Source organism: Equus asinus, chromosome 2, assembly GCF_041296235.1.
Source record: "Equus asinus isolate D_3611 breed Donkey chromosome 2, EquAss-T2T_v2, whole genome shotgun sequence".
Classification (NCBI taxonomy): domain Eukaryota; kingdom Metazoa; phylum Chordata; class Mammalia; order Perissodactyla; family Equidae; genus Equus; species Equus asinus.
This window is the reverse complement of record NC_091791.1, coordinates 62,515,757-62,542,785: the sequence shown is the minus strand read 5'-3', so window position 1 is coordinate 62,542,785 and position 27,029 is coordinate 62,515,757. Positions and strand designations below refer to the sequence as shown.

The window sequence follows — 27,029 nt, the reverse complement described above, 5'->3', positions numbered from 1 at the left end:
CACTCGTCTTCAGCAGCCCAGGTTCAGTTCCTGGGTGCAAATCTACACCACTGCTGTGCTGGTGGACCACATACTAAAAAACAGAGGAAGATTGGCATGGATGTTAATTCAGAGTAAATCTTCCTCAGGAAAAAAAAGTCTGAAATCAAATCACAGTATATCCTTTTCTACTATGAGACAAGTTATGGAATCTCTCTGAGCCTCAGTTTCCTATAAAATGGGAATGATTATAATATCTGCCTGATAAGCTTGCTGTGAGGATTAAACTAGAGCATAAAAGTAATTAAAATAATGTCTTCTTCCCTTGTTCTTTAATACACGTTATTTAATTGCTCAATACTTTCCAAAAAGAAATCAATAATTCTAGTTAGTAGAGAAAATGTTTTCAAGGATTAGATTAGCTGCTAATAGATCCTAAAAGTTCCCCAAAACTCCCAAATCCACATCATTCCCAAAAAGTGTGACTCAGTCCTTAAGGGGATATAAACAGTGCTGGCATAACCCTTACACTATTTTTCAGGTACATATCTGTCATAGCTTCATTTTCAAAACATTCCTGTTTGTTGGAGAACAAGGAGAAAAAGAATTCAACATATCAGCAGTTTCTGCTCTCTCCATCCCATGTTGACTCCAATGAATATTCACCCCATAAATATAACAGCGAAATACTGTCAAGTAAATTGTTTGTAGCAAAGGACCAATGAACACTACATGGACTGAAAACCTGTGGATAAAGTTTCAGGAAACACCTTACTCCCCATCCCTGAAAAATCAAACAGGTAGAGAGCGCAGATCATTACCTTCTTTTTTTTTCTGAAGAATTTTATGCTAGGAACTCAGAAAGTATACGCAGAAGGATTACTCAATAGACTAAAAGCAAATTAAAGAAATCATTTGCTTAATGAATAACAATAAAATAGTGAAGCACTAGTCTAAACCCACAGTGATATCTGAGAGACACCTTCTCCAAGAGCAGAAACCAGTTCTCGAGGGTTTTCACAAACCATCATATTCACAAAAACCTGTATCAGACTAACCATTACATGGTTCTTCATAGTTCAAAACTTTTTCACATATGTAATTCTATCTAATCTCATTACACCCAATAAGATAAAATGGAATTATCACCATTTTAGAAATGAGGACATTAAATTCAGAAAATTAAGTGATCATGCAAGTATGGTAGTTTTATATTATGTCAGGACTGGTTAGTAACTTTTCCCTGATCCTTTTTGGACCTTTACTTCCCTAGTTTTTCCCACAATTGAATAAGGTTTAATTCCTATAATAAATTCCTTATTTCTTAATACTTGTAGTTGAACTGAATATTAACTGACACACCAAGGTTACAGTCTGTGGCAAAACTCATATATAAACTAAGTTTCCTCTAATGCTAAGTCCAGGGCATCACACATTTCTTCAAAAGCAGAAAGTGATAATTTAGGACTACTCCTTAAAGAGTTTTAAGATTTTACCACTAATGATATACATTTTTAATTCACTTATCATATATGCATGAATATAAGACCAAGTTTAATCCTAAAATTATCTTTTATAATGAGTTCTTCTCCCTTCTGACAGAGTTAATGATTTTCTTTTAAACAATAAAACATTTAAGCAAACGTTTCATAAGTTTCATAAGCCAAGTACAACAGATAAGAAGAAACTATGAAATCCTAAAACTGCAAAATGAGAGCACAGTTAAAAATTCAACTAAAAAAGTGAACTCTGGTCACAGAGTAGTTGAGAACCATTTGTGGAAAATGTACAAAAGCCTGAAATGAATTCAATCAATGCTAGTTTGGGATTCTTAAAGAAGTCACCTGACTGTATTAGCAAAAACAGGAGCAAAGAAATCTAACACAGATTTAGTACTTATTCCTGGAAGCACAGCTTCATAAGCACACACGGTAAATGTTATTATAAAAAGCTTTTTAAAGATCAATTTAAAAAGCAATGTAGTTAACAGTTACCTTACAAAGACCATGACTATATATAAAATCAACAAAATAAAATCTGTTTTCATGTAAGAGACACTTGTAGGTTAGGATGAAATGTTCAACAAAAATATCATACATGGAATCAAACAACGGAGATCAAAAAAGATTAACATCTAGTGGTGACAAAGATGTCAATAATGAAGATTCTGAACGTTTAAGGAAATGAGAAGTAAAAAAGAAAAAAGTACCTTAAAATTACTTCACATAAGATGTGGTTATAAAATGTTATGATGTAATGAAACTAAATTATAAGTGTTATAAATTGATTTATTTCATAAACATCTCTAAAAGCTTTTAGAATCAGGTTGGCCAAAAAGCTTTCTACTATATACTCTCTCTTTGGAAAAACAGGAAGTGCCTTGAATCTGGAAGTCGGGCATACATAGTATTTAATTATTCTCAATTCACCCACTAGTGGCTATAGGTCTGAAGTGGTTCCTAAAACCATAATACAATACTGTGAAATTAATCAGCCACTGAATCTTGATATAGCTATTGAGTTCACTATAATCAGTTACTGAATCTTACAATGTATGTTAATCCCTTCTAATAAAACAAAAATCACTGCATACTGAGGAGCTACTTGGTGTAACAGAAAAAGCACTTTAAATGGGAATCAGGAGACTTGGATTCTGGTCCAGTGGTGTCATTAAATAGCAGTGTAACCTGTAGCAAGTCACTTTATCACTGTGAATCTCACCCAATTCATTATAAAATATGGATATTAGTTCTAAAGTTCATTTCTAGAATCCAAGTTCTATAACTTAAAAGATATGAAAGTCACAATTAGAATGATGTGCAACTAAGATATACAACTGTGTAAGGGGGGGTTGGGGAGATAAAGCAGATCAAAAAAAAAAAAGATTGGCAACAGTTGTTAGCCCAGATGCCAAGGTTGAAAAAAAAAAAAGAGAGAAAAGATATGAAAGAAAGCAGTCCCTGAGACAGGGACCATAAAAATGTTCATGATATTTAAAATATTGCACTTTATTTATGAATATTGAAAAAATATTAACCATTTAATTTTGTTGTTGGTTCTAGATGTTCTTTATTTCAATTTTGACTTTTTGCTTGCCAGGGTTATTTTTTTTATTTTTCCTTCAGCAAACGAACAAAATCTATTTGCTTTACAGGCAATCAATTCTTACATCATTCTTACAAAATGATCTTGATGTTTCCGAAGAATTGCTAAGTCACAATTCTAATAATAATGGATTTAAGAGCATATCAGATGTTACTGATTGTCTCTCAATACTCTTCACATAGTCTCTTTTTTGAAGAAGTAGAAGAAGATTAGCCCTGAGCTAACTGCTGCCAATCCTCCTCTTTTCGCCGAGAAAGATTGGCCCTGAGCCAACATCCATGGCCATCTTCCTCCACTTTACATGTGGGACACCTACCACAGCACGGCATGCCAAGCAGTGTGGCATGTCCGCACCCAGGATCCAAACCTGCGAACCCCGGGCCGCTGAAGCGGAATGTACGAACTCAACCACTGTGCCATTGGGCTGGCCCCTGCTCTTCACATATTCTTAAACATGCTACTTAAATACTTATATATCTCCCCTGCTATTCTAGAAAGTGGGCACTGTTCTCTAAGAAATTATAATAATTTTACACTGAATGAAAGATCAAGGTGTAACAGTGTCCTTTCCAATACTCTTTCTCCATATCCCTTACATAATTCATTTATTTTCTCCCATTTCACCATAATCCTAAATTGTCAAAAACTTAAATTCAAGATGATTAATTATTATATGACAAAATTTTAAATTTAAGGGGGTAATTCTGACAAAATAACTTTTGACATAAAAAGATAGTCACTGAAGAGAATCCATTCACTATCAGAAGGGAAAATATACCTTATATCTAGAACAGCATACTTTGCTTATAAAAATTCACCCTTTATCTTGGCAGCTATCTTGAAAGGTCAAGTAAATAAATGTGAATCTTTTCTAAAGAGGATTGCATCATGCCTTATGTAATATAGCAAACCAAAAAGAAGTCCTCAGATACCAAGTGACTTCTGTGTTAAGTGGCATGGATACTTCTAAATTTATTTATATTTGCCTTTGGAATTTGTCCCTAACTCTAGCCAACTTTTAACTTTCCTCATCTGAATCTTCCCGATCTCATATCAATATTCTATTCAAGGTAATATACAATTTAGATATTCATAAAACGAACAGATATTCATAGAAACAAAATGGTTCTATCTTCTATAACTGCAGATATGTTCAATAATAAGAAAACCCATGCTTACAAAATCTCCAATTATGAAGCTGTTTTGAAATGTGAAATAATATTAAACTGAAGAATGAGTCTCCATTTATAAATGAAGTCAGTAGCTTTTCTTTAAATAGTACCTAGCATACTGGCTGATAACAGGGTGAAAAAAAATAGTGATGTTACCTTATTTTAAATTACTCCATTTATAAAACTACTCTGATAGACTCAGAAAAATCTACAAAGACTAATGAAACCAGTTCATTATTGGACCATGTATAGAGCAAAGTATAAATTCCATAGTTTTGGATTAATCCCATCACAAAGTTAACTGCCTGGCCTTCCCTACTTAAAATCATCCCTCAGGGCCAGACCCCGCGGCTGAGAGGTTAAAGTTCCACATGCTCCACTTTGGTGGCCTGGGTTCACAGTTTCGGATCCCCAGTGCAGACCTACTCCACTCACCAGCAACGCTGTAGCAGTGTCCCAAACACAAAAAAACAGAAGAAGATTGGCACAGATGTTACCTCAGGGCTAATTTTCCTCAAGCAAAAAAAGAGGAGGATTGGCAATGGATGTTAGCTCAGGGCAAATCTTCCTCAGCAAAAAAAACAAAACAATCATGCCCCAGAATCTTCAGTATGTAGAATATTAAAAAAACAGGAACTTGAAAAAACCACTCTCTTTAAAGAAACAAGTGTCATTGTTATGGCTGACCAATTTCCCCTGCTTTGTGCATGTCAGCCTTCCCCAAATAACAAGCATATTTGTGAAGCTTGAGTGATTAAGTGTAAATGGAATCTGAATCATCACATTTTGGGAAGAATAATTTTAATGAAAATATGGTTAATATTTACCACATAAAGTATTATCAAGATAATTATCATTATACTCTTAATGATGCATTTTCAAAAAGCAAGCTAATATGATGGTGTCGATGCATTTTTACAATATCATGATGAATCAAGACTGCCTTTAACACATTAGAATTAAGAAACAATAATAATGTTTTATGAGAATAAAGCATGGAATTATTAACTGGATATTTTGTTATATATCTACATCTCATGATATTTTTAAGCTTAGTATTGAGCACAAAGAGATCTTAGCTATTGTAATTATAAAAAAACCCAAATGAGATTATGTATGAACAGCTTTCATAAAAGGCTGCTATTGAATTTTTTTTAAATTAATATTCGGCTCTTAACAGTAGCATATTCAACTGAGAGTTTTCTTTAGTGTATGGGTCAAAAAATACAAGGCACAGAGCCAGCAGCCAAAAGAATTAAGATAATCAACTAATGTCAAATCAATCAAGTGACAATACTAGCAAGTATAAGAACCTTACTATGTTAGCATTAGTTATTAAGGAAGACTTCAGGGGCCGACCCAGTGGCATAACGGTTAAGTGCACACGTTCTGCTTCAGCGGCCCAGGGTTTGCCAGTTCAGATCCTGGGTGTGGACATGGCACTGCATGGCAAGCCATGCTGTGGTAGGCATCCCACATACAAAGTAGAGGAAGATGGCCACGGATGTTAGCTGAGGGCCAGTCTTCCTCAGCAAAAAGAGGAGGATTGGCAGCAGATGTTAGCTCAGGGCTAATCTTCCTCAAAAAAAAAAGAAGGAAGACTTCATGTTACACTAAAAAAAAAAAAAATTGTGCCTTTCAACTTTTAGACCCTTGTTGTGTTTGCTCACTTAGTTCACCAATTACAAGTATAAAGTTGAAAATCTTCATCTCATAATAGATATTTATATTAACACTTTAAATTTAGGGAATTTAGAATTTCTTTCATTAAGTTCTTCTTTTTTCTCGTAATAGAAATAACACAACTCATTAGAAAAGATTTAAAATACAGATAAAAGTACAAAGAAGAAAATAAAATTCATCCATAATCTCATCACCCAGAGATCTACTATTTTACTATAATTCTCTTCTAGGATATGCACAAGCAAGCTTTGTCACCTACTTAATCATCATGACATTAAATATTTTCATAAAAACATTTTAATAACTGCATAATATTCCACAGAGTTAACTTAAGCACAGGAAAAAGAAAGTAGATCATTTAACACTAATTCAGTGGTATGGCACTTACCATTTTAAGATGGTCAACAAAATTTGTGTTTTGTATAAAATGTGTATATATTAAGTGTTAAGACACATGTCACAAATCACATGGCTCCTAATAAGAGTCTAGACTCTTTTCCATCTTTCTTTAAATTGAAATAAAATAAGTAAAGCAAAGAGTAACCTAGAGAATATGTAATTCTTTTACGTTTTTTAAGCAGTGATAAAACAAAAATTCTAATAACCTAAAAATCTACTCCAATCAATAAAATGTATTTTCCCTGTCATAATATCACATAATTATTTTTCCAGGCCACTTCCATTAGATTAAAAATTTGAGTTATTAAAGTATCATAAGACTATACACCTTAACCAGTTTTTCTAATAATTATGGCAGGTTTCAGCTAAATATCTACCTCTCTTTCCTAGTTGCTGATATGACCAATGACACTCATTTGGACCACAGCTGGCAAAGGTGAGGGGTATCACTCATTTTCCTCAGAGTGACTCTGACATACAGCTATATATGTAGATGCGGTAGAAAAATAATAATTCTAATGTACTTTTAGTGATAAATATTAATTTATAAAATAATTACTGTGTAACATACTCAAAGAAGAGTAGAAATCTGCAAGAGGAATGATAACAACAGGTATTTAACTTTCAAATCCAGAAGATGTTGCAAGTGGCCTAAAATAAAGAAATTTCTAGAAAAAGACATAGTATTGACACTCATCCAGTATATTCTACACTTGATACTATTAATGAGACAGGATTGCCTTTCCTAAATCTGTTATAGAATATCCAGAAGAGGTATTATACACTGTGAAAAGAAAGGACATCTATCCAAATTTAACATACCCCACATGAAAATATAATTTGAAACCCTCAATCTTTTGTTTTGAAATTCAGTCATCAAGCAAAGCTGATATTAAAATTCATTCGGCCAAAAGACATGCAAAACCTCTTTAGTAAAAACTAAAAAGCACTGTCAAGAGACATTAAAGGACTAAATATTGTTAAGATGTCAATTCTCCCCCAAATAGATTCAATATAATCCCAAGGATAATCCCAAAAGGCTTTTCTGAGCAAACTGAGAAGCTGATTCTAAAATACATGGCAATGTAAAGGATCTAGTACCTCCAAAGCAACCTTGAAAGAAAAATAAAGTTGGAGGAATTACATTAACTAACTTGAATACTTACTACAGTGTATTACTGGCATAAAGAGTGATAGGTAAATCGATGGAACAAAACAGACCTATATTTCTATGATTATTTCATTTTTGACAAAGGAACCAAAACAATCCAGTGGACAGTCTATTCAGCAAATGGAACTGGAATAATTAAGTATCTATATAGGAAAAAAAATGATCCTCAACCTTTATTCAAACCATATACAAATGTTAATGATAGATCATAAAGCTAAACATAAAAGCTAAAACCATACAGTTTCTAAAGAAAAAAATATAACAGTATCTTACAAATTGACGGTAGGCAAAGGTTTCTTAGATAGATCAAAGAAAGCAATTATTATGAAGGAAAAAACTGATAATTTAGACTTTATCAAAATTAAAAACTTGCTTATCAAAAGACACTTTTAAGGGGTAGGCCCCGTGGCAGAGTGGTTCAAGTTCCACAGGTTTCACTTCGGTAGCCCGGGGGTTCATGGGTTCGGATCCCAGCAGGGACCTACTCCACTCATCACCTATGCCATGGAGGCATTCCACATACAAAAAAAGAGAGGAAGATTGGCACAGATGTTAGCTCAGGGCGAATCTACCTCACCAAAAAGAAAAAAGAAAAGACACCATTATGAAAAACGGTAAGCCATGAACTGGGAAGAAGAAATTTATAAAACATACATCTGACATAAACTGGTATCCAGGAAATATATGAATTCAAACAACTCATCAATAAAAAGACAAAACAACCCAATTTATTTCATGTGCAAAAGATTTGGACAGACACTTCACCAAAGAAAATATAAATGGTCAATAAGCAATTGAAAAAGTGCTCAATATCATTAATCATCACAGAAATGCAAACTAAACCACAATGAGATACCACTATACATCCACCAGAACAGCTAAAATTAGACAAACCAACAAATACCAAATGTTGTTGAGGATGTAGAGCAACTGGCACTCATATATTGCTGGTAGGAATGTAAAATAGTACTACTCTAAAGAAAATCTAGTAGTTCCTTATAGAAGCAAACATACTGTTAGCCTATTGACTCAGCAAATCTACTCCTGAGTAATTATCCAGGAGAAATAAAACATGTTCACAAGAAGACTTGTGCAAAAATATTAATAGCAGCTTTATTCATAGTAGCCAAAAACTGGAAAAGAAAAAGCCTAGATGCCCACCAATAAAAGAACAGATAAACAATGGACTATTAATCAAAAATAAAAAGAAATTAACTAATACATGCAACGATACAGATGAATCTCAAAAATATTATACTAAGTGAAAAAAGTCTAAGCACATATATATGATTCTATTTAGAACAACTTCTAGAACAGGGAAAACAATCTATGGTAGAAAAAAATCATAACAAGGGTTACTTATGGGAGGGATAAGCAGAGACCGATTACAAAGAGACATGAAGGAACTTTCTGGGGTGGTGGTAATGTGCCATATCTTGATAGAGGTTTGGGTTACAAACATTTTATGCATCTGTCAAAATTCAGCAAATGTACAATTGAGATCTGTGCACTACATTGTATGAAAATTTTACATGTAAAAAAAATAACCTCTAAAACACTGAACTTTAGATGATGGTACACATGTTGAAATACTCAGGGGGAAACATACTGATACCTGTGATTTACTTTAAAATGTATCCAAAAGACAGATGAAATAATGGATAGATAGAAGAATGAATAGAAAGGTGATAAAGTAGAGGAGCTCCCCTTATCCGTGAGGAATACGTTCCAAGACCCCCAGTGGATGCCTGAAACCACGAATAGTACTGAATATATACCATGTTTTTTCCTATACATAAATACCTATGATAAAGCTAATTTATAACTTAGGTACCGTAAGAGATTAACAACAATAACTAACAGTAAAATAGAGCAATTATAACAATATACTGAAATAAGTTACCGGAGATCTTAGCAATCTACCCATCAGATTTTTTTTCTTTCCTTATTAAAATGAGACCTTTCACCTCTTCACTTAAAGGAACCACTTTCAAGGTACTCTTTGGCATATCCAAATTGCCAGCATCACTACTCTTGTGCTTTGGGGCCATTATTTGGGGCTAAATAAGGGTTACTTGAACACAAGCACTGAGATTTCATAGCAGTCTGATAACCAAGACCTGATAACCAAGATGGATACCAAGGGACTAACAGGCAGGTAGCACACACAGTGTGGATACGCTGGACAAAGGGAGGATTCACATCCTAGGCGAGACAGAGGTGGATGGCAAGAGATTTCATCACACTAACTCAGAATGGTGTGCAATTTAAAACTTATAAATTTAAAACTGGAATTTTCCATTTTATATTTTCGGACCATGGTTGGCTGCAGGTAACTGAAACCACAGAAAGAACTGTGGCTAAGAGGGGACTACTGTAAATAACATGCTAATGAGAAAATGTAGGTGGTGAGTATTTGCATGAATATATACTGAATGTTTACAATTTTTCATAATAAAATCTAAGAAAAAAAATCAGTCTACCCAAGGGGGTGAACTATGTCATAGACAGCTAATAAAATTTTTAATGAATTAACAAATTGATATGGGTTATATATTAAATAATATGAATATATTCTTTAAAAGCAGTTTTCTGGTATTTTTACTATCAGTCATAGTCTACGAGGGTCAAAAGAACCTCTAGCTCGACTACCTACCTAATTCCCCGACCGAAAGAGCTGTTACCAGACCTACAAATAACAACCAACCAACGGCACAGTGATAATCACCTATCCTCACTGACTATACTTGCCAGTAAAGAAAGGAACTACATAAAATTTCTTGACAATATATTTGAGAATCCACTATGGAGATTATAACAAATGAAGATAGAACAAATATTAAAATATTGAAAGGTTAGCATAACAATGGGATATATCAACTGTTAAGAACTCAAAAAAACTTCCTACAAATTGGTCGTACCATTTTATGATTAATAATTATTACAATGTCTTCAGTGAGAGAGAAGAAAGAAAATAATTTGGAAGTTTCAGGGCAGAGTTTTTAAAAAGTACTTAGAAAAATCATTACTTAATCTTGAGAAGAAAATAATAGTCTTGAAGTACTCTGTCTAAAAAAAAGTTATTCTCCATACAGATGAGTACAAATGAAGATTACATTAAACTAAACCATAAGTGACCTGAGTTAGATATTAAAATAAAATATCCTAAACATTAGAGAGTATCGAACACTAGGAAAACTCCAAAAGAGCTTGTAAAGTTCACCAGTATTTTTACAAACAAGATAACACCTTCACTATTATCAAAAATAACTGTGGTCCAATCTGAAGGTGTAGTTAGCCTGAAATTACTCAAATTCTTAATTCTACAGTATTATTTAACGTGAGGTATTTGCATAATAATTAAGGTTATCAGTGGGGAAAAAAACAGACTAGCTAGAAAATAGAAATATATAAATTTTTTTTTAGCTTCCCTCTTTGGACAATCTTATGATACTGAAAAGGTTAGGACGAATTTAAATAACTCATAAACCTGTAATTTTTAATTAAAAACCTCACAGTTCCTATGAGGTAGTAATCTTTTAAATAATACTGTAGGGCAGTTGCCATATACTGTTACTATATAGCAACAGGAATATCGCAGAATTATATACAGACAGTCCCCAACTTAACGATGGTTCGACTTAATTTTTTTACTTTATGATGGTGCAAATCAATAAGCATTCAGTAGAAACCATACTTTGAATTTTGAATTTTGATCTTTTCCTGGGCTAGAAATACACTGTCCAATACTCTCTCATGATGCTGGGCAGCATTAGCAAGTCGCATCTCCCAGTCAGCCACACAATCACAAGGGTAAACAACCAATACACTTACAACCATTCTGTACATATACAACCACTCTGTTTTTCACTTTCACTGCAGTATTCCATGAATTACACGAGATGTTCAACACTTTAGTATAAAATAGGCTTTAGGCTAGAGATTTAGCCCAACTATAGGCTAATGTAAGTGTTCTGAGCACATTTAAGGTAGGCTAGGTTAAGCTATAATGTTCACTAGGTTAGATGTATTAAATATATTTTCAACTTATGATATTTTCAACTTACGATGGGTTTATCAGGATGTAATCACATGGCAGGCTGAGGAAGATCTGTATACAGTTATTTTTACCCAAAAGATAGAATGCTAACAACATTAAAACTTTAAAAAGAAACACTATTTTATTCCCATTTGAAATTTTATTATTTAAAGTGTTTTACCTTACACTAAATAATAGCCAGGCATCTACTTTTTAATAAAGCAATAAAAGAAACAAAATTATATTTCTCCATCTTAAGCATGAGGGCAAGGAAGTCAACTGAGTAAAAGACAACAATTAACTACAACAATTTAATATTTTATCTGGGGAAAGAAAATGAAATGACATATTTCCCAATATGCCCTTAGTCTAGATAATGGAATACAATACTACATATTTTAATGTGTATATGGGAACAATTATTTCCTGTGTTAACCTTATGTAGTGTAAATTATCCTAATCCTAGTAGGATTAAGGTCATAGTGTTAATTATATCTTTATACCATATATAATTTTAAGAATCAGATTGTTTACATACAATCTACTCCATGAACAGAGTAAACCATGCACAACCTCAGGTTTAACACACTTACAGTTCCTTGTGTTTGTCTTCAGCCAAGATTTGGTCATTTGCTTTAAGAGAATACCTATAAAACAGAAACAAAAATAGACTGGTCATTTAAACATACAAGTACAATTGCCTCATGGACATCTGACTGTGGTATCAACCCAGAGTCAGTTGACCCCTATCAAACAAGCAGTACTCTCTGTTACAGGTCTCTGTCTTAATTGATAAAACATAAAAATGACCAAGTTCTTTGCTGTGCTATTAGTCACTTCCACAGACACACTCCAAGAACTGAAGGGAGATGAACTTGACCATGGTTTGATAACATAAGATATCTTCAATAATCTTCTGTAGCGAATCATCTGTAATGTTACATTCATCCAGCAGATCAAAATTCAAGAAACTACTATAACATTAAGTATTTAAGAGTTCATAAAACAATATACAGTTATTCATTCGTTAAATACACATAAAGATCTTCTGTGTACCAGACTATGTACTAGGTAGTGTAACACAGGAGGAAAAGTAAGTTTTGGAGTTCCTGACTAAACCATTTACTAGCTTAATGGCCACAGGCAATTACTTCACCTCTTTAAGTCTCAGTTTCCCTGTCTATAAATTTGAGGTTGCTAGAAATACTAGAATAGGGATCTTTCAAATTGCTGTATATTTGTACTGCTGGAGGTAATCAGACTTTCTGAAGAGTACACAGAAATAGATACTTAACAATGATGGACAACAATTCCCAGGTCTTCAATTTCCACTTGTATTCAACGCTTTCCTAAAACTAATCTACCTGACAATGGATCAGAGGTCCAAGTGGAATGTAGATTCTCCTTCTTGCCTCCCCTTTCACAAGTGCTTTTACTCACTTTATTAAAATATGGCATACCTCTCACCCATCCTAAATGGAACTATATTGCATTGCCTGGGATGTAAAGATCTCTGAAGTGCTAAATGAGGAATGATTCATATTTTGTCTGCAAAGCCATAAACTGGCTACAGGGCTTCCTGGCTTATACATTATTTCTATAAAGAATGAAGCTGGAAATTATAAATGGGGAATTGTATTAGGATGTTCTATTTTAAGATACATTACAGAATGGGGCAGAAGTTGATTACAATTTTCATTTTAAAAGTTTGTCTCTTTCAGCCCATGTTCATCATCAAAGAATGTATTACTTTTCAGAAAGAGTCCTGTGAAGCAAAGCTAAAAGTTTCCAGTAAGTAACAAGAAAAGCGTCAACTTATTTCTTCGAGGCAACAAACTTAAAACAAGGCTCCTCGCCCGTTCATTTATATACCAAGAATTAAATATCAGAAGATGGCTGTCACAGGAACACAAATCAAATCATTAATTTGAATTGAAAAATGAGGCCAGACTTCTTCTATCATGAAAGTAAATCTGACTAGTTTGACAATGAAGAATAATTTTGCCTATAAGGTTGCAAGGCAGATGATGGCCTTAAACTGAACAAAAAGCTTTGACTAAAACATTTTTAAGTCACTTGATAAAAACATTTTATAAAAACAATATTCTTTTCACATTAAGTATATTAAAACTAACAATATTAAACTTTTCCCAGCAACTCCAGAAATGTTCAGGTAAACATATGCCTATAAATAAAACACTAATAGATAAAATTACTAATTTTTTTTTAGCTTTTTTATTTTTCTGGTATACTTCCCAGAATTGCATGTCTCTACTGACTCTAATAACTGGCAAGTCAGGGGGATTCTAATTTTTTGCTTCCAATAAAACTGAAGAAAGACCTAATCAAATTATCAGCTGATAAATAAAAATGATTTCTGATGACAGATATTTGATGATAGAGAAGTTCAAATAACTGAGAGAAAGAGCTGAAACAAAACTGTCCATTACCATCAAATTATGTGAACATTGTTCTCAGCATTTATATCTCTAAAAGAAAAAAAGGGAAACGAAATTGATGCTAAACATTTTCTTACTGCAGCAATGAACGTTATTTATTCACAAAAGGTTGAACTAATTTAATTATAATAAATATTACCTCCACCCATCTCATTAAAAGATACATTTCCAATAGTTTTCTATTTCTCCCGTTTAATATTTATTCAACAACAGTTAATAAATTTATGTTGTTTTACTAATTATATACTAATTATGACTTACTAACCAGGAAATTTTTTAAATTCAATTTACACACGTTTTTGTTGAAGAGATATATGATAGGGTGATCAATATGCAAGAAAGGCTTTAATGCTAAATATATTACGTTCATAATGTATGCATAATATATTATACGCAAAATATAACTCAAGAATAAAATACATTATATAAGGATAAAGTCTGGTGGGGAAAAGTGTAAGAGAAATAGAAATTTAGAGTGACATTCACAACTTGGCAGAGTGAGTTGTTCTCTTTATCTCTCCCTCTCTTAACTACAACTAAATGGACATGCATTGACCAATGGAGGAAGTCCACACAGTACAACAGGACACCTGAGAGACACACACAACTATACATCTGAGGGTGGATTGACAGGACCTACAGGAAGTGCTGGAGCTAGGTGAGCACTTCCTGCCCACCCCCCTACAGCCCTGTGCACACGCACACTTTCGAGCCTAGAATGAGTGCCAGAAAAGTGGACACCCCCAGGGGCGACTGTGGGAAGACAGGGTGACAGCCCTTAGCCCATTCGTGATCGCTTTCCTGGAGGGAGGGAGCCCACCATGCCCCTGTGGCTCCAGGGAGTGGCCCTGGCTTGGTCCCTGTGAGGAAGCCACATCCACCAAGCACAGCAGCACCGGGGGTCCACAAGCAGACAGAGTGGGAGATCTAAACACCAGTGGAAGCACACTCCAGGACCACACAAGCACCCATAGTACTGCTGAGCCCTGAAAATGGGAATGCACCCCAGGGTGACTGTAGGAAGAGGGGGCAGCAGCCCTTAGCCCACTCGTGATCCCTTTTCCAGCAGTGGGGGAGCTCACTGTGCCTCTGCGGACCTGGCTAAGTCCCCATGAGGAAGTCCCACCAACGAAGCACAGTCCACACAAGTGCCTGAATGCTCTCTAGGCTGCCACAAGTGCCCATAATGCCCCTACAACTTCCAGAAGAGGAGTTGGGACCAGAAACTCTGCTTCTGCTTCCCACTAGTGGTAGCAAGTGGAATCTGTGATCTAATACTACCACAAATGTGCCAACAAAAGATTAGTTCACCAAACAAGATCAGAAACTACAGCAACAATTCAGACCAGAAGGAAAATGACAATTCATCAGAAACCAACCCCGAAGGCACAGAAATTTATAATTTAAATGACAGAGAATTCAAAACACCTGTCATAAAGAAACTCAATGAGTTAAAAGAGAACACAAAAAGACAGTTCAATAAGCTCATAAACAAAATTAATAAGAAGGAATACTTCACCAGAGAGATTGAAACTATTAAAAAAAAAAAGTCAAGCAGAAATTCTGGATACGAAAAACACAATTAATGAGATAAAAAACAATCTAGAATCCTTAAGAATAGAGCTGATGTTATAGAGGAAAGAATTAGTGATTTAGAGGATAAAAATATACAACTATGACAGGTGGAGGAAGAGACAGAACTAATATTGTAAAAAAATGAAGGAATTCTTCAGGAAATATCAAACTCAATTAGGAAAAGCAACATAAAGATTATACCTATTACAGAAGGAGGAGAGAGGGAGAAAGGAGTACAGAGCCTGTTGAGAGAAATAATAGCTGAGAACCTCCCAAACCTGGGGAAGGAACCAGATTTAAAAATACACAAAGCTAATAAAATGCCTAATTACACCAATGCTAAATGACGTTCTTCAAGGCGTATGATATTGACACTGGCAAAAATCAACAACAAAGAAAAAATATTACGGGCAGCAAGGCAGAAGAAAATAATCTACAAAGGAAACCCTACCAGGTTTTCAGCAGCTTTCTCAGAAGAAACCCTAGCAAGCTAGGAGGAAATGGAATAATATATTGAAGATAGTGAAAGATAAAAACTTTCAGCCAACAATACTCTATCCAGCAAAAGTTTCCATCAGATATGATGGAGAAATAAAAGCTTTCCCAAATAAACAAAAGCTGAGGGAGTTCATCACCACTAGATCTCCCCTACAAGAACTGATTAAAGATGCCCTCATATTGGAAACAAAAAGGCAAAGGTCTACAAAGCTTTGAGCAAGGAGATGAATAGACAGACAAAATCAGAAAACTGCAGCTCTCTATCAGAAGAGGGAAGCAAATGTTCAATTATAACAAAAGATAAAGAAAATGAAAGCATCAAAAGTAGGTATTAACACTTCAACTGAGTCACAAACTCACAACATTAAAAAGAGAATACATGCAACAATAACAGCTCAGAAGGGGAAGAGGAGAGGGATGGAACCTAGATTGATGTAGATAAGAGGCTATGAGAAAATGAACTATTTCATCTACAAGGTCTTTCATACAAACCCCACGGTAACACTAAAAAAATCAGAGCAGAGCCACAACTCACAAAAACTGAGACAACCTCCTCAGAAAACCACCAATATGAAACCGCAGTCAGAAATACAAAGAGAAACAATGAAAACATGACCAACCAGAAAACAAGAGATACAATGGCAGTATTAAGCCCTCATATATCAGTAATCACTCTAAGTGTAAATGGATAGAATTCTCCAATCAAAAGACAGAGAGTAGATGGATGGATTAAACGACAAGACCCAACAATACAGTGCCTCCAGGAAACACATCTCAGCCCTAAAGACAAACACAGACTCAGAGTGAAGATGATACTCCAAGCTAATGTCAAACAAAAGAAAGCAAGCATTGCCATGCTTATACCAGACAAAGCAGACATCAAGATAAAAAAGGCAGTGAGAGACAAAGAGCAGCAGTATATAATGATAAAAGGGGCATTCCACCAAGAGGACATAACACTTATGAATATATATGCACCTAACACAGGGCCACCAAAGTACATAAAGCAACTAATTAACAGATCTAAAGGGAGAAATTAACAGCAACATGATAATAATACGGGACCTCAACACCCGACTTACATGAATGGACAGATCATCCAGACAAAAAGTCAAGAAGGAAATGGCAGATTTAAATGAAACACTTGACCAGATGGACTTAACAGACATATGGAGAGCATTCCATGCAAAAACAGCAGAATACACATTCTTCTGAAGTGCACATGGATCATTCTCAAAAACAGACCATATGATGGGAAACAAGGTAAGCCTCAATAAATTTAAAAATATTGAAATCATCTCAAGCAACTTCTCCAACCACAATGCTATAAAACTAGAAATCAACTACAAGAAAAAAATAGGGAAAGCCAGAAATAGGCAGAGACTAAACAATATGCTACTGAACAGCCACTATATCAAAGAAGAAATCAAAAGACAAATTAAAAAATACCTAGAGGCAAATGAAAATGAAAATACAACATGCCAACTCTTACGGGATGCAGCAAGTACAGTCATAAGAGGGAAATTCACAGCATACAGGCCCACCTCAACAGACAAGAAAAATCTCAAATAAGTAACCTTAAAGTACACCTAACACAACTAGAAAAAGAACAAACAAAGCCCAAAGTCAGCAGAAGGAGGGAAATAAGAAAAATCAGAGCAGAAATAAACGAAATAGAGACTAAAAAAAAGGAGAAAGTATCAATGAAACTAAGAGAAGAAAATAAAATTGACAAACCCTTAGCCAGACTCACCAAGAAAAATAAATAATGAAAAGAAAGAGGAGAAATTACAAGAAATACTGCAGAAATACAAAGGATTATAAGAGAATACTATGAAAAACTATACGCCCACAAATTCAATAGCCTGGAAGAAAGGGATAAATTCTTAAACTCAAACAACCTCCCAAAACTGAATCAAGAAGAAATGGAGAATCTGAATAGACCAATCAGAAGCACAGACATTGAAACAGTAATCAAGAATCTCCCAAAACAAAAGTCCAGGACCACAAGGCTTCTCTGGGGAATTCTCCCAAGCATTCAGAGATTTAATATCTATCCTTCTCAAACTACTACAAAACATTGGAGAAGATGGAACCCTTCCTAACTCATTCTATGAGTCCAACATCACCCTGACACCAAAACCAGACAAGGACAACACAAAGAAGGAAAATTACAAGCCAATACCACAGATGAACATACATGCAAAAGTCTTCAACAAAATATTGCCAAACCGAACACATCAATACACTAAAAGGATCATACACCATGATCGAGTAGGTTTTATTCCAGGGACACACGGATAGTTCAACATCCACAAATCAATGTGACACACCACATTAACAAAATGAGGAATAAGATTCACACAATCATCTCAATAGAAGCAGAGAAAGCATCTGACAAGATCCAACATCCATGTATAATAAAACCTCTCAATAAAATGCGTATGGAAGGAAAGTACCTCAACATAATGAAGGACATATATGTGAAACCCAGAGCCAACATCATACTTAATTGTGAAAAATTGAAAACCAAGCCTCTGAGAATACAAACAAGACAAGGGTGCCCACTCTCACCACTCCAATTCAACATAGCACTGAAGGTTTTGGCCAGAACAATTAGGCAAGAAAAAGAAATAAAGGGGATCCAAATTGGAAAGGAAGAAGTGAAACTCTTGCTGTTTGCAGATGACATGATTCTATATATAGAAAATCCTAAAGAATCCATCAGAAAACTATTAGAAATAACAATTACAGCAAAGTTGCAAGGTACAAAATCAAGTTACAAAAATCAGTTGCATTTCTATACACTAACAACAAAGTAGCAGAAAGACAAATCAAGAATACAATCCAATTTACAATCGCAACAAAAAAGAATAAAATATCTAGAAATAAACTTAACCAAAGAGGTGAAAAGACCAATACACTGAAAACTATAAGACACTGTTGAAAGAAACTGAAGAAAATATAAAGAAATAGAAAGATATTCCATGCTCACAAATTGGAAGAATAAACATAGTTAAAATGTCCATATTACCTAAAGCAATACAGATTCAAAGCAATCCCAATCAGAATCCCAATATATATTCTTCATGGAAATAGAACAAAGAATCCTAAAATTTATATGGAACAAGAAAAGACCCTGAATAGCTAAAGCAATCCTGAGAAAACAGAACAAAGCTGGAGGCATCACAATCCCTGACTTTAAAATATATTACAGAGCTACAGTAATCAAAACAACATGGTATTGGCACAAAAACAGACACACAGATCAATGGGACAGAACTGAAAGCCCAGAAATAAATCCTCATATCTATGGACAGTTGATCTTCAACAAAGGAGCCAAGAACATAAAATGGAGAAAGGAAAATCTCTTCAATAAATGGTCTTGGGAAAACTGGACAGCCACCTGCAAAAGAACGAAAATAGACCATTATCTTGCATCATACACAAAAATTAACTCAAAATGGATTAATGACTTGAATGTAAGGCCTATAACCATAAAACTCCCAGAAGAAAATATAGGCAGTACACTCTTTGACGTAGGTCTTAGCAGCATCTTTTTCAATACCACATCTACTCAGGCAAGGGAAACAACAGGAAAAAGTTAACAAATGGGACTACATCAGACTAAAAAGCTTCCGCAAAGCAAAGGAAACTATAAACAAAACGGAAAGACAATTTGTCAACTGGGAGAAAATATTTGCAAATCACATATCCAACAAGGGGTCAATCTCCAAAATATATAAAGAATTCACACAACTGAACAATAAAAACACAGAAAACCTGATCAAAAAATGGGCAGAGGATATGAACAGACATTTTTCCAAATAAGATATACAGATGGCCAACAGGCACACGACAAGATGCTGAACATCACTAATCATCAGGGAAATGTAAATCTAAACTACACTAAGATATCTGGGCCAGCCCAGTAGCATAGCAGTTAAGTTCGCATGCTCCACTTCAACAGCCCAGGGTTCACTGGTCAGGATCCCAGGCATGAACCTACACACCACTTATCAGTCATGCTGTGGTAGGCATCCCAAATGCAAAGTAGACAGGCATGGATGTTAGCTCAAGGCCAATCTTCCTCAGCAAAAAGAGGAGGACTGGTAGCAGATGTTAGTTCAGGGCTAATCTTCCTCAAAAGAAAAAAAAATACTACACTAAGATATCACCTTACACCCGTTATAATGGCTATAGTCACAAAAACAAAAATTTTAAAATGTTGGAGAGGGTGCGGAAAAAAGGGAACCCTCATACACTGCTTGTGGGAATGCAAACTGGTGCAGCCAATATGGAAAAGCGTATGGAGATCTCCCAAAAAATTAAAAATAGAAATACCATATGAGCCAGTTATCCCACTATTTAGCATTTATCCAAAGAACTTGAAATCAACAATTCAAAGAGACTTATGAACCCCTATGTTCACTGCAGCATTATTCACTATGGCCAAGAAAAGACAAGATCGTACCATTTGCAATAACATGGATGGACTTTGAGGGTATTATGTTAAATGAAATAAGCCAGACAGAGAAAGACCAACACCGTATGATTTCACTCATATGTGGAAAATAAAACTAACACATGGAGAAAGAGAATAGTTTAGTGGTTATCAGAGGGGAACAGGGTTGTGGTGTGGGCAAAAAAGGTCGAAGGGTCACATTTACATGGTGACTGACAAATAAGAATGTACAAGTAAAATTTCACAATATTATAAACTATTATGACCTCATTAAAAAAAAAAAACAGCAAACCTAAGTGTCTAATCATAAGTCTATGTAAGCACCATGAAAGAGCAGAGCAGGGGTCTATTAAAGCAAAGAAGAAAGGAGACTTTTCTAGGTCAGGAGATCAGGAAAGGCAGTCATGAGGAAATCACATTGGAGCTGATGTATAACGGATGAGGAGAAGATAACCAGGCAATTTTTACAGGGGATAGACGCCCAGACAGAGGTAATTCCCGGCACTGTGTGAGGCAGTAGAGGTCAGAAGGTGGAACACAGGGAGCAAGGAGGAGAATGTTTCCAGATGAGGCTTCCAGAGAGAGACAGGCATCAGACCTTGCAGGGCTGTACTGTCCATGAAAGTAACTTTGTTTGTTATCGTAACACAGTATGTCTGAAAGATCACACTGGTGGTGGGTAAGGCGGCTTCTGCACTGGTCTAAGAAGATATGATAAGGACTTGGGTTAGAGTGGTGGCAATAGAGAGAAGCGGATGTTTCAAGAAAAATTTAAGAAGTAAAATCAATAGGACCTGGTGCTACATCTATTATGGGCAAAGAGGAGAAAAAAAAGAGGAATCCAGGACACACACACACACACAGACTAGAATGAGACACCACCTTATACTTGTCAGAATGGCTATTAGCAGCAAGACAAAAAAAATGAAACGTTGGAGAGGATGTAGAGAAAGGGAACACTCATACACTGATGGTGGGAATGCAAACTGGTACAGCCAATATAGAAAACAGTGTAGAGATTTCTCAAAATATTAAAAATAGAAATACCATATGATCCAGCTATCCCACTACTGGCTATTTATCCAAAGAACTTGAAATCACTGATCCAAAGAGATTTACGCACCCCTATGTTCACTGCAGCATTACTCACAATAGCCAAGATGTGGAAGCAACCCAAGTGCCCTTCTAAGGATGAATGGATAAAGAAAATGTGGTGCATATGTACAACACAATACTACTCAACCATAAAAAGACAAAACCGTCCCATTCACAACAATATGTATGGACCTGGAGGGCATGACGTTACGTGAAATAAGCCAGACAGAGAAAGACAAATACTGTATGATTTCACTCATATGTGGAAGATAACAAATACACGGATAAAGAGGACAGATTAGTGGTCACCAGAGGGGAATTGAGGGGTGGGCAAAAGGGGTAAAGGGGCACATATGTATGGTGACAGACAAAAATTAGATCACTTGTGGTGAGGACGATGAAGTCTATTCAGAAACTGATAAATAAGAATGTACACCCAAAATTACACAATGTTATAAACCATTACACTCTCAACAAAATTACTGCAAAAAAAATATTTAAACAGAAAAAGGAATATAAAATTTTTAAACATTAAAAAAAGAGCTTGTTCAGGTATTTTCAGAAATGGATGATGGCAGGTATCCAACCACAATGGTATTTAGAGTCCACTAAAAGAGCGATTTATCAGTTTTATTTTACATCAGAATAAAAACCCATAAATATTAACTTAGTGAGGAGGCACTTCTTTATTAAAACATTTTTGTGGAAGTTAAAAAATTTGAAACCAGTGGATTTGATGATATCTATATTTTAGCAAAGTGCTTGGTACACATACAATAGGAACTTGATCATCATTACTTCCCTTCCTTCTCTAGCTAGCTAGTGATACAGAAATAAACATTTCTTGCCCTTAAGGAACCTCACAATTCAGTAAGCAAATCAGAAGAAAATAACTCTCACAGTGTGGTAAGCATTACGATAAAGTTAAGTACAATGTACACTGTTCATACAAAAGAGGGAGTAATAAGTCTCCTCCCTAAGAGAGTCAAGAAAGGGATAGCTTTTACATGTTCCCCAACTTTCTCTTCATTCCCTGTCATCTCTCTTCTTTGCTCCTTCCCCATAAACCACCTTCCCTTTTAAACTCTCAGGAAAAGAATGTAAAGGGAATAGTGAAAGAGGCCTGAAAAAAGGATCAGGCAAGAAGCAGACAATAGCCCAATTTTGATCAAATTGCCAAAGAGAGATTTTACTCTCCTAATTCACACAGTACATCTCCACGTCCTCAACAATGACTTTGCAAGACCCATTTTGAACTGTTCTCCAGGCAAATTAGTTCTCTAATCCCAAACAAGCTCAAAGCTGTCACTTTTCCCATACCATTTCTTTCTCTGACCTGATTTACCCCTGCCCCAAACCTGGTAACTTTCCATCACATCTCAATAACCTTTATTTTTCTTCATCTTTGCTGGTTTTTATCAATTTTATCTTCCTTGTCTCTTCCTTGACCCCTGCACACTGATTCTTAGGAACATAGCCAAACATATACTACCCAGAGTTAGCCAAACCACAAGGTTTAAGGACACAGTACCCAAGACTGTCCTTGCTTCTGATACCATCTGCAAGTTCAGGGGGTTCCCAAAATCACCCTCAGGTACAACACTTCACTAGAAGGACTCCCAGAACTCACTGAAAGCTATTATACTCATGATTACAAATTACAAGGAAAGAATACAGGTGAAAATCAACCAAGGGACGAAATATACAGGGCAGTGTTTGGGAGGGTTCCAAATGCAAATCGTCCATTGTTCCCTCCTCACAGAGTCAGGATGCATTATTCTCTCGGCATCAATATGTGACAACATGGCACATTGTTGATATGTGACAATGTGGCATGGAATATTTCCAATCAGGGAAGCTCATCAGAGCTTCAGTGTACCGAGTTTTTATTGGGGCTTCATTATGCAGGCATGACTGATCAACTGAGTGCCCAAGTAATTTAACTCAGTCTCCAGGTCAAGTGATACCATACAACCCAAAACCTGACCCTAAATCACATAACTGGTCACAACACTGGGTATGGACAGCCCTGCTCCTAAACTAAAAAGACACTTCTATCAGGTATGATGTAGATTATCTCCCAGAAGCCAAGGGAAAGGCGAGACCTCTCTTTGTGGAAGGCCAAGTTCTTTACTACACATATGGCTATGTGAGTGTTTATTTATTTATTTACATATGTCTATAAATATACTGATGTGTATGTGTATTTCTTTATTCATAAATTTCCATCTAGATTTGCTTTTTTCATAGAATTCTCCTTTATAAACATCCACTATACCCAATTTTAGTTAGGTAAACAACTACATGAAATGCCACTAAACAACCTATGGTTATTAATTATCTATCTTGCTGCCTAAAAGAACAATATTCTAATTTTACAACTGGAACATCAATTTCGTTTGCAAATTAGAAAAAAGGTACTATTAGACAGAGGTGATTTGTTCCTCTAGGCAACTTAAATCTATTTCTAAAGTTCACAAACTACGATCAAACTCGATAGTTATAGATGGTTACTTGTAAGAGAATAAAAACTTTACGGAACACTTTTAAAATGTACACAAAAAAACAGTATACATCTATAATTGTAAAAATTATGTTATAAACTAAAAAGACCATTGAAAATCATTTTGAAAGTAGGCAAAGTACAAATTATAATTATAAATATAAAGGTAAATATACCATGAGGACCATAATCATCACTAATGAAATGGAGCTATTTCTCCTGAAATATACAGTTTGTTTAAATGTGGGATTATAATCATATGTTAACCGCACTTTTATTTAGAATGTTCTGTTCTGCCAACTGAACTGCTATTGGCAGAACAGAAGATATACAGCCTTTTGAATATATCACATTTAACTTATTCTATGGATACTCAATTTTTTAAATTAATAAACTTCAAAGGGAAAATTCAGCTTAGTAGGAAGTACAGAGTAGAGAGTTATACCTCAACTTTCTACTATGTCTTTCTCAGAAGGATAAAAAGCACAGCCTATTTTTAAGTCAGGTTTTGATTCTTAAAGACATGACTAGATAGATGGTCTGTTTTTATATCCATTTCTTACATTCAAACATGAACATAGTCCCTAAAAAATCAGAGACAGCAAAACAGTATATGGTAGTTCTCAACCTTTTTTCTACCTGAATTTACCACAGGGAAAAGACATACACTCCAATCAGTAGAAGACAAGGAAGCAGAAGGAGCACAGGGAAGGGCCCTCTTTATCCTGCCACTCACCCCCACAAAAAGAACCCAGGAGGGCATTAAAGAACATTAGATTGAAGGTCTAAGACTTGTCTTATTGTCCTGATTCTGCCATTAAGTAGCTTTCTAAAGTAGGCAAGCCATTTCATCTAAGCAGGATAAAACTACTTATGTCACAGGGTTGCTATGTGGATCAAATAAGATAATACAAGAAGAGTGCCCAGCACAATATTTAACACATAACAAATACTCATCCTTTCCCACTTTCTTGAAATGCTTCCACTTCTGTAAAATGAATAATCTAATTAGTTCAGGAGGCAGGGAGCAGTTTAAAGTGTTTGCATGTTTTGAAACAGTTACATGACTACAAATTTCCATTAAGGAAAGCTCAGAGAGTTGTGTACAAGGATGTCAACCAGAGTATTATTTATGGAAAGGTAAAACTGTAAACAATCACACCATCCAGAAAGTAACAGATTGCATCAACGAATAATAGTACAACCATCCAGAAATGGTTCAATATTAAGTTTTAAAAAAAAAATGAAAAAGAAGAAATATGGCAATGTACTCCCAAAAACAACTGGAAACATACATGTCAAAATATTATATAGCATTACAAACGATTTTTATTTTCTTCTTTGTGCTTTTTCAAAACATAAATAATAGGCATTATTTTTAAAATTAGAAAAAATATATCAAAAACAAATAGACATAACACTTTAGAATGTGGTTACAATATTCACCTGGATGTAGCTTTCACTTAAACTTTTCAATCAATGAACATGTAAGCCTCCAAATGTTAGTGCCAAACTCAAAAACTTTTCTTGTATAAAAAATTTTAGGGGCAGGCCCGGTGGCACAACAGTTAACTGTGCACATTCCACTTTGACGGCCCGGGGTTCGCCGGTTCAGACCCCAGGTGCGGACATGGCACCGTGTGGCAAGCCATGCTGTGGTAGGCGTCCCACATATAAAGTAGAGGAAGATAGGCACAGATGTTAGCTCAGGACCGGTCTTCCTCAGCAAAACGAGGAGGATTGACAGCAGATGTTAGCTCAGGGCTAATCTTTCTTAAAAAAAAAAAAATTTTTTAATATTTATTGTATCAATACTGATAGCAACAAGCGACAAGTTGGAAGAAGGGAAGTGGGAAGGGAAGGAGGTGGAGGGCAAGAGGAAAAGAGGAAGTATGGGAGAGAAGGAGGAGGAGTACTTTCCCTCGACCCTGTCTGAGTTGTTTAAGGAAGACACACTTGAAGCAAAAAGAATAAAATTCAGTAATGGCATTCCCACCACAGGCAATGGGAAAATGGTACTGTTCTTTAGGTTTATGATTAAATGTCAGAACACATAAATAAAGCATATTTTATTTGTATATATAAGGTATATATATATATAACTATTATAATATAATGTACATTATAGATAAGATATGCTAGAATAGCAGTATTGTACAACTAACAGCTATAAAATAAAGTTTGGGCCTTTTACAAGAGACTGAAACAAATTTTATTTATTCAATGTACTCTTTCCCCTGAAGATTAGCATAATAGAATTTCAGGTCTAGAAAGGTACTTGAAGAGATTGTGAAGTCCAGAAACAGCCCAGTCTTAAGTGAAATGTCCTGCCCAATGTCACACAGACAGTTAATGCCAAACTAAAACTTACTACATAGCAGGATGAGAATAAAATATTCCATAAATACTTGCAACTAAGATTGGCCTCTGAGAATTAAACAAGTAAAATTTCTAGAAATCTACAAATATTACCACAAATTGCAAAAAATTCTAATAACGTCCTGCAAAGCTTTATCGAATTGGCAGAATCAATCAGGTAGAACAGTGTGGGTATGGCAAGATTTTAAACTTAGCATGTTTAATTGGCTATTGCAATTAAAAAAATAAAGGTTGATTAAAACATATTAGAAAGGAGGAAAAGGGAAACCAAAAGTATTAATAACCACAACAATGTTTCAGACTAAAGCTGAAATTTAAGAGGCCTATAAAGAAACAGATTAAGAGTAAACTAGGGTTAGAATGAGAAGAAGAGCTAAAAGTTACAAGGTTTATGAAAATAATATTTTAAATTCTGATTAGTAAACTAGATGAGGATTAAAACTTAATTAGAGAAAGCTAAAGGAAAGAGAATTAAACTAGATCTAAACCTAAACAAATAGAATTATA

General features: G+C 35.0%; 1 protein-coding gene across 2 annotated transcripts in view; it reads right to left on the bottom strand.

Annotated features, from left to right (window-relative positions):
* ADK (adenosine kinase) overlaps positions 1-27,029 on the bottom strand; it is a 528,114-nt gene that overhangs the window by 415,394 nt on the left and 85,691 nt on the right. For both annotated transcript variants that reach the window (XM_014860631.3, XM_014860632.3), the window contains exon 3: positions 12,142-12,195. In XM_014860631.3, the coding sequence (XP_014716117.1) occupies positions 12,142-12,195 (54 nt within the window). The remainder of the gene's footprint in view (positions 1-12,141; positions 12,196-27,029) is intronic.